This window comes from Limulus polyphemus, unplaced genomic scaffold (genome assembly GCF_000517525.1).
Source record: "Limulus polyphemus unplaced genomic scaffold, Limulus_polyphemus-2.1.2 Scaffold1798, whole genome shotgun sequence".
NCBI classification, from domain to species: Eukaryota; Metazoa; Arthropoda; class Merostomata; order Xiphosura; family Limulidae; genus Limulus; species Limulus polyphemus.
Genome location: NW_013667408.1, coordinates 186,283 through 196,420, shown reverse-complemented (window position 1 = coordinate 196,420; position 10,138 = coordinate 186,283). Strand labels below are relative to the sequence as shown.

The following is a 10,138-nucleotide window of genomic DNA, read 5'->3' as shown; positions in this document are numbered from 1 at the left end:
TGTCATGAGGAATGTTGAATGCAGCACTGGTTCAAATTAGATGTTTGTGAAGTCAAAATACTAAGTTTATAGTTTCGAACAAATTAGAAACTCAAATTATCGATATTGACAAGCTATAATATAAAATAAGGTCTTATCTTTTCTATTTGCTAGGATATTACTCACATAATAAATCAAACACAGTGGCACCCCGCTCACCTTATTTTTGGAAATGCTCCCTTATATATACACTTACTTCTATATATGACATGAATAATCAATCAGAAGCTCAGAATGTCCCCCTAGTGGCATTCTCAGCCATTTTAATGGGTTGGAACCATTTCTTTCTTTTCAACCAATATTTCAACGAGGTAGGGTGCTCAAAATTTCAAATTTTGTAGACTACATAAAATGTATCTTAGTTATTTAGCTTGATAAATTATAGTGGAATTCTATGGTATTAATGTATTAATTTATGATTTTTTAGTTATTCAACTGTATATATAAAAACCTAAAAAAAATTATTTTGTTTCATAACCTCCACATGCAAATTTTTTAAAGGTTTAGCAACCTACGTCAAGCAGCAACCGAGTACAAAGGTTGTAACTAGAAAATATAATTGTTTGCTTTACTTCTTCAGTTACTGTTCTATGTTTTAAGAAAAATAAGTTTAAAACTTATTTCAAAACAGCAATAATCTATATACTTTTATAATGTATAATAATTTAAATGTGAATGTATTTTACAAAATACCAGTCTACTTAAACACAGCCAAGACAAGTTACTTTACACAGACCAAAGGTCAGTTTTATATTATTTGATACAGTAACACGAGTGCACGTGAGCTGCGTAATTGTAACTTCTGTATTGTTAGCCAGGCACCGCTGAAAGGTCAATATAATAAAAATAATAAATATATATATATATATATAAATGTATAATGTTATGAGATTTAAGCTATTTAGTCTAAACATTTATGTTTTCGTGTTATAATTTGTGTTCATTCTGGAATAAAAGAGGCATAATTTCTATTTATTTCCTAATGTTTTATAGTGGTTGCGAGATCGGTCAAATCTACCGAACCCATACAGAGATTAATTACTGAAAATAACAGATAAAATATAAAGTTTTTTCCCTAAGAAATGTTTGATAACTATTTCGACATTATAAAGATTTTGCAAGTGAAATTTCAAAATTTTCTGATGCATAAAAGTATTTTTAATCTTAAAATGAAAATTTCTTTGCATGACAGATAGGAAACATGTAAAAAGAAAAAAAAAGGACATAAGAAAAACATTGCTTTATAAACTTTAAGACTTAATAAAAAAAAAATTGATATTTTGCATATGGAAGCATTGTAATGTTTACTGATAATCTGCCAAATTTCGTTAACATTTGTTATCTGTAGTAGTAGTATTACTTTTTTTTACTCAGTAATTAATTATTTTAATGAATAATTTGAAAATTACTCCAATTAATTCTGTCATAAACACCAATCAAGAGAGTACTTGGCTACCTTAAATATTTAGATGTAAAATGGTTTCTTCCCACAATTTGAAACTTAACCTAATATAACAGGAAATAATTTGAAACATAAACCACACAAACAGCTGAGAAAAAAGAAATTAAATTAAATTCATACTAAACATAAAATACATGTGGTAGAGCAAAGTTATGCTAACAAAAAAAAAGTTTTTTTACAAGATCTTTCCATACCCTTCTTTAATTAAAACCTATAAAATGAAGCAAGAAGATTTCTAACAAGTAAACATTACACTTTAAAATCAAGTGTAGGTATTTCGAAAATGAATAGTTCCCAGTAACTACTCATTACAACTTACATGTCATCACAGGTAATTTAGAATAAAACAACTCCTATAAAGTAAAAGTAACAAAATGTTCATAAACTTGCCATGTTACTCAGGCTTTTCAACAGAGAGAAGTACCCAGTGAAGAAATAAGATGAATCCACATTAACGGTAGCTCATTGTGATACTTGACAATAATTTTTATTTGTTAAATAAATAAAGGTAAACACTTCATATAAACAACTTAACTTCACAGAATTACAGCTGGTTAAGTTGAACTAATTAGCACAAAATTATTCATTGGTGATCTTAAAGTCTGAAACTCTCTGAATGGTCTTCATTCTCATTTGAATCTAATTAATGGTAATACAATGGAAACTTTGGGAATGTCAGAAAAGTTACCATAATAAAAAATAATTTAAAGCTAAAAATCTACAAAAGAAAAACACGTTGGTTTAAAATTAAAAATAAATTAACCTAAACTTTACACAATAATGCACAAGACACACAGTATATATAGTATTCCAAAATAAACTCACAGCCATCACACCACAAAGTGGATTACTTCTTTTTTTCCCATTAGCTGAATACCATACAAATTTTTAATATAAAATTCAGATTTATGTTAACAAGAACTAAAACTGATTGTATAATACCATTAATTTTTATAATGAAGTAATACTTTTCTACAACTAAATATTTTATAAAAATAGAATGGATTATAAGAACCTGCATAAAAATGAAGTGCCTTTGATGATACTTAATGACAAATGTTTAGTGTAGAGATAAAATAAAAAGAGCATACATACGCTGTGAGTGAGGAATGTTAGATCGAACGTGGTTGACCAAAGATTCTGCCGAGTTGGCACGCACAAGACTGGGTTTTATCTCTCCATTAGCTGTTGGAATAAGTAAACAAGGCAGTTTAGGAAACAGGTGTAATTAGTTGCTAAGTGCTTGGAATAATTTGTGCTAGACAGATTATATGGAAAAATATCAAAATCAGTGAAATTTTCATGTCTTATAAAGTAATATTTTTGTCATGCAGAGAGTTTCATGCTTACACGTAAGAATTTCTACATTAGTTATAACAACTACATCTACAACAAAAACTATTATTTTTTTATCATTTTCATAGCACATCAAATTTCTTTGTTAAGTATTTATTAGGTACAAGTTTATCTTATCAACAAAATGTAAGAGGCACACATATGAAATTAATAAGTATTTTCTTGGTGACATTTTTCACTAATAGTCCCACCACGTTTCATAATATGAAACAAAAATTCTGAAAGACTGAAAATATCTCAAGGCTTTAGCTGAGAAAATTTCTATTACAAAAAAATGCAAAAAAAAAAACCAAATTAATGTGAAAATAATGTTTTCTTTTTTAATTTTACAGTACTTAATGTCTAGCACCATTTTTTTCCAAAGTAGTATTAATTAACAAGCTAATATATATATTTCTATCCAGTAATAGCTGAAGTTATATACCAACTTATACAGCTACATCACTTCCAGTTTACCAAATTTTGCATTATACCTTTAGCTCCATCCTGACTTTGAACACAACCAAAAAACCCAAAAAAAATTTCCATTTCTTCCACATTTGGACTACCATCTTTATTCAAAATATATTTGTTTTTTTAAATTTGAAAAGATTTCATTGTGATATGTTTTTAAAAAACAACTTAAAATGTTTAATTTTTTATAGATTTCAGTTACTAAATCTTATATCTTCCTACATTCTTGTTTTTTCAACAAAGTTTTTATTCTATAAAACTGTGAATTTTAGTTTTCTTTAGATTTGAAAAACATAGCTTGAATTTTCATTTGTTTACTGACATATGCTAAAAATAAATTTTTTTACCATACCAAAATTATAAGAAAACTGACTTTTCTTTAACCGGTAATCAGAAAGTTTCAGTTAATATATGTAATATGGTTTAAATCCATATCATATTCATTTACAGTTATTTTATTTGCCTATTCAGTCACTTATTTAGGCTGATAAGGCCTAAGGTAAGCACAGCCTAATAAACAACAGCCTTGTCAGTGAAACAAAACTTGATATGGTCAAGTTCAAAACAAGTTAACTAAGCCTACCACATCTTGTTCCATATAAAATGTGTCTTTTTTCCTATCATACTGCAAAATTACAATTCAACTGAAGTATAAAATGATAAAGTAAGCTTTTTGCAATTTAAAAAATCACAACTAATTATGTTGGTTTACCACAAACATTTTCTTGGTGGGCGATAGAAGTAGCTTAAAGCTTTGGCTCTAAACAAAACCAGGAGTGCAACACAATTAGCCTTTTTAAAGTCCATGAAATAATTTAAATTGATTGAGTAACTTAAACTTTTCCTGTCACTGGGGACAGGTACTTTTGCTTGTTTTTAATTCAATGGTGCAATTTTGCCCTATGTGCAGGATACCTGTAAAGTTTAAAGTAAAAATCTTAGACCTCAGCCAAAGTTCTGAAATAAAAGTAAATTACATATTATATTATCAAAAATAATATCACTTGGGTGTTAAAAAGGTAAAATCCGTACCTCTCAAAGTTTGGGCCTTCACGGCAGGTCTTTTAGTAGAGCAAGCTACAAAGCAAAATTTTTGTTTTATTTTAGTGAACTGCTGTACTGGATTTTTTGTATATGCATACAGGAAGGAGCTTTAACAACTTCACAAATCAAAATGACAGTCAAAGAATTAATAAATTTTGAATAATTTTTAATACAAAAAGTATTCACAAATCCTTACATTCAAATCCTAGCTTAATCAAACAATGGTAATTCTATGACAATATCAAACATCCACTTAATCACAAAAATGTAATTAGTTTTTTAACTCATATTCAGACTTGAATGGTAGTACTTATTTGTTGGTAAATTTTTAAATGAACTGAAAAAGAATAGGTTTCCTACTACTACTAATACTTTTCATTAGAAAAAATGGCAGCAGTAGTTCCATAAAAGGTCAGGTTCTGATCAGACTCCAACATGACATAAGTGAGAATATCCCTGACATATGAAAGGAATGGTAATTTTTCTACAGTCAGGTTGTTATATAGCTTTGAATCAAACTATGACATCAAGTGTGGAATAAATTAACTGGAAAAAATCTAGCATTAGGAATACTTAAACTTTACTAACTAAAATTTATGTAATTAATACACTTAATAATATGAGAATTAATGATGAATAGATTTACAGCTACCAAACTTGAAAAAAAGTTTTATCAAGCCACATTATTCTTTGTTACGAGTGAAAAAACAAAAACAATATTCTTTGGCACAATGAAAAATAAAATCTTTTTTTTAATTTTTGGCTGACATTTCAGTAACACAAGTACCATCATAAGGGCTAGTGATGTTAACCGTGTTATCGAAACTAGTTAGCTAAAAATCTTTCCAATAAAGATTTTATCTTTCACTGGCCAAAAAAATATGCCATTTTTCTTTTTCCCTCTTAACATAGTAGCACAATGTGCCTGAAAAGAAGTTACAGAATATTCTTTTCCAATAAAATTAACTGACTTCCATTTCTCAAAGTTGACCTTTAAACAGGCAAACTGAGAAATTACACAACTCAGAATTTTCAAGATATGGACATCATGTGTTGGAAATAGAATCAAGGTTTTTTAGTATAATTTCTTTTCTTGTTTATACATGATTTTTAACTGTAGAGTAAATATCAACTAAAGAATAAAAACTACTGTGAACACATAATGGAGCTCCCCTGAAAAGTACTTGGTGATCTACAAAGACACAAGTTATTTACCAGTCTCTTGGTCTCTGTCCACACAGACTTCTCTCAGCTGGTGATGGTTATGTTCCTGTTGATTTTGATAATCTGTCAGTTGTTTTCCTTCAGGAAGCAGATATTTTTGTTTTTCTCGCTCTTCACGAGCTCGTTTATTACGCTGAAACGTGTCAGTGTTGCGAGCATCCAATTGAGCATGTCGTTTCTCTGATATACTTTGTCGACCAAAACCATCTCGAGTTAATGTAAACTGACTTTCATCATCTAATGAAAGTCTGATAGGAAAAAAAGAAAAGAAGTCACATAAATATCTCTAACATAAAAGATAAGTTCTCTCTTTTAATATTCTGATAAATGATTCTTTAAGCACTTAAACAAATAACATTTGTTATAAGTAAATACAGCAGAGTCATTTGAAAGTTTCATCACTCCATAACATAATTCTCTCCCCCTCCCTCTCACCACCAGATTAGGTCCTAAGCCTATAATTTCCTCCCCCACCAGATTAGACCCTAAGCCCGCTCAAGTTTGGCTATTTGCAGCTAAAATACCATTTGGTGAATATTTAAGTAATTTATGTTTATAATAACTCACCACAATAATCTTGAATAAAACTTTGATCACAGCAGTGTTAGAGCTAATCACAGATCATATTAAACTTTCAGTGATGATGTATTTTATTACCGTGATTTACAGGAACTTTTTCTTTGTCTTCGTAACCATCTTATAACAAACCTCTAAAGTTAAACTTGATACTTCAAATTCATATATCTCTTAGTTTTGAGAACAAACGTTATTAATCCAATTAGTAACGCAAAAACTATATCACAAATGTACAGAAACAAGTATTAAGTACCAAATTAGCCTTCAAGTAAACACTGAAAACACAAATGTTATAGAATTTCTTACAGATAATGAATGACTGATAAAACAATGTAAAATGTATCACTATATCCTAAATTGACTTATTTTAAGCAAATATGTAGTTAATACATACAGCTTGTTTCATATGAAAAGTTTTAAGATTGATGATAACACTAGTGATGATGTAAAACTGTCAACACTTCTTTAACTTCACTATACTCATTTTAAAGTTACAATTCTACAGTTATAGCATAGAGGAACAAAAAAAAATTTTAACTGCATTAAAAAAATCAAGAGACTGCACAAGTGATTTAAATTACATTATTTGAATGTTTAGCATAACAAACAATAATATAAACTATTAATTAGTAACAGCCAAACAAAAAGAAAACTTTGGGACAAACTGTTTAAAATTTAGTGTGTCTGAAGAAATTCATATTTATTAAGTCAAAAATATAATACTCTGTCAACTTAGAAAGAAAAAAAAATGCTGACTATTTAAAACAAAGTAAAGCTAGATGATACAATAAAATCTTTATCAAAAATTGATTTCTTGAAATTATCTACTTGTAGTTATTACCCAACTACACAAACATACCAAGGAAAAATAATTTACAGAGAAACAAGGAAAAAATAAAAAGGAACTTTAAACCTTGTAAATGTGACCAATGCCTTTCATATTCTTACTTACTGGCTGGTCATAGCTAATTCTTTATATCTTGAGTTAGATTCATCTCCATTTTCTAAATATTTTTTTTCTTCACTGTAGGTACCATTTTTTGAAGGGGATGAGAGCAAGTTATCGGGTGTTGTGGATCGACTTCTGGGTTTGGGTCGGACAGGACTTCCACCATAGGATGAATCCACCATAGCAGTGTCAAATGTTGGTAAGTTTATTGTTGGTGAAAGGTTTACTCTATTTATGGAAGAATCCTGTCCTATTTTGAGCCCATGTAATTCATGAAGCTGGTTGCCACCCCAGCTTTCATGGCTTGCTCTTAAGTATGATTCATTACGCAGCATATTTGATTTTGTGTCTAGCCCTGTCAACCTTTCAATAACAGGATTTTGACCCAATGGTTTAGATTCTTTAAAGTCTGCACTTATGCTTCCTGAACCATAATTATCACTAATATTAGACTTTGGAATGAATATCACTGTACTTTCTGAATTTTCACTGGCAGAATTATCTGGAGTAGAAGTTCTGTTTTCCAGTGGACTAGTGTATTTTTCCAGGATATCTCTATTAAGCGAACCATCATTAATGTTGCTAACAGTTGAATTATTCTGACTGGATGAAGATGGTAAGGTTCCAGGATCCTCATCATATGTAGCAAAAGAGGGTATTTGTCTTGCTATGGTCAGTGTAATGGCATCAGGAGCAACATTTGGGCCATCTCCTTGAACCATAGCACGCCGTAGCGTTTCCATTGCTTCAGTGTTAGTCATTCTTAATAATGAAATGCCATTAATTTTTATAAGCTGATCATTGGTGAGAAGCCGGCCATCCTAAACATCCAAAAGAAAAAAACATTATAGAAATTTACATAAAAGTTCCATCTTTATAGCACAAACTTATAACTTTTATCAAAATTTCCATTTTATTTTATTACAGTTCACCTTAAGTTCAGAATAAATATATAAATTTACAAAACAAAGCACTGGCAATAAAAAAGACTTATCATCAAAAATTATTATTCATTTAAAATAGTATTTTCTTTATAGATTAAACTTATTTCAAGACTTTATATTTATGCATAAATATATGAAACAAATCTTTTAAGTAATTTGTTTCTGACAATATAAATAAAAGAAAAGTTAAAACATTTTCTTTTATTGACCAAAAACAACAACTTTCAAACAGCAAAACAACCACATAAATTAAATTAACATAATCTCAATTTCTTTTGTGATACAGGTATTCCATGTTAATCAAGAGTCTTGTGTTTTCACTTAGTTTCACTATATAGTAAAATGATAGGTATTTAAGACTTACACATTTTGTCATTTATCCTTTAACTATGGTTTTAAGAATACAAGTTTATAGATACTTACTCTTTGTTATTGTTGTAAATTAAAATCATAGCTACACAACACATGTTCTTTACTATAACATTTCTGAATGTTGTTCACAATAACTTATTACTAGGATTTCCCATTTATAGTTCCTTATTTTACTTTCTGTTTTCTCCTTCATTTTTCTATTTAAAAAAACTTATATATTTTTTAAATAGTCTTATTACAAGTGAAAAATTAATGCTTTTGTATACAACTTTTAGAACAGAGGTAATGGAGAAAAAGAAACAAATTTCAGTTCAAAAATGATGTTATGAAGGATGACTAGAAGTACCAACCTTTGACGCAGCACCACCATGAATAACAGATTTAACAAAGATACCCAAGTCTATTGGGCCATTTTCAGTTGTCGTGGTTTTCCCTTTCACACTAACCCCTAAGCCTGCTGATCCTGTTTCATTTAATGGAATGTTATATGTCAGAATCTCTCTATGTTTCCAAGGGTATATTCCAAATTCATCCTCTAGTTGATCTGGTGGCTGAGCCAAAGGAAATAACATACAGTGTACGCGTATAAGAATATTTTTTCCATTGAAATGCACTCTATGTTAATAAGTAAATATGAAAAAGTTTTTTTTCTATTGTAAACAACCCAACTATGCATGGTAAGTTTTTTTATAGTAAATTTTTGTCTGTTTGTGTATGGAACACATTATGCTAATGCAATAGTAAATTGACTAACAACAGTTATAAGCATAATGAACATTATATTTAGAAAACATATTTGTAAATAAAAAATACATTGTACAGTTTTTCCAATAAATAGAAGACATTAAAGCTTTTTTGATTAAGTAATCCAATTGAAGTCTAAAATTGTTATCCAATAATAATTTATATTTTTCTGAAGTACTTTATAGTCTGTTTTCAAAAAAACTACAGATTCCTTTGTAACAGTTCCGCAGCTTTTAACCCATATAATTCTGCACCTGTCAGGCAAGCTTTAGCACTGCGTCTGTAGGAATGGCTCGAATTGTTCATCGAAATGGTATTTTGAATATTTTGCTTAATAGGTCATCAGAACTTTACAATACTATACAGTGTTTTCTTTTACAACAATATCTATGTATTGACTAAGTCACAAGTTCTAAGAATTTCTATAAGTATCATAGCAAAAAGTTTCAATTTTTTGTTCTTCTTTCTTCTGCTTCTTTTTTTATTACACAACTCAAAAGCCAAAACAATAGTGTCATCCAATTTCACTGAGGTTACATAGTTTCAAACAGAATACCTGCTTTTATAAGTATTATTAGTAGTAATTTTAAAGAATCATAATTCTAGTGTAAACGATGTTATCATTACCCCATGAAGTTAGCTTTCTTACAGAAATTTGGTGTTCCTTTAAAAAGCTTAAGTGGAGGGTAAAACAGGAATTACAAGCCAATAATAGACAAACAATAAATATTACAATTGGAACATCATTGTCTTTAGAATTTAGTTATAAATACAACCTTCCTATGTCTACTGAAACACTGCATTAAAAAAAACAAGCAAACAAGTAAAGAAAATACTTTTCAAAAAAAGATGGTTAATATCAATCTTTCAAAAACAATGCAAACAAGATAGTAGGGATGGCATTTGCATCACCCATACATAATAGCACAGGCAAGAATTAACATATAGCAATATATATATATATATATATATAAC

General features: G+C 29.0%; 1 protein-coding gene across 7 annotated transcripts in view; it reads right to left on the bottom strand.

Moving 5' to 3' along the window:
* Window positions 1-10,138, bottom strand: part of LOC106464974 (partitioning defective 3 homolog) — a 128,135-nt gene that overhangs the window by 21,645 nt on the left and 96,352 nt on the right. For 5 of the 7 annotated variants that reach the window (XM_022392792.1, XM_022392788.1, XM_022392791.1 and 2 more), the window contains 5 exons: window positions 8,770-8,970; window positions 7,107-7,924; window positions 5,570-5,826; window positions 4,343-4,387; window positions 2,597-2,686 (listed from right to left, as the gene is read on the bottom strand). In XM_022392792.1, coding sequence (XP_022248500.1) covers window positions 2,597-2,686; window positions 4,343-4,387; window positions 5,570-5,826; window positions 7,107-7,924; window positions 8,770-8,970 — 1,411 coding nt within the window. The remainder of the gene's footprint in view (window positions 1-2,596; window positions 2,687-4,342; window positions 4,388-5,569; window positions 5,827-7,106; window positions 7,925-8,769; window positions 8,971-10,138) is intronic. The other 2 variants (XM_022392790.1, XM_022392794.1) reach the window with 1 other exon arrangement.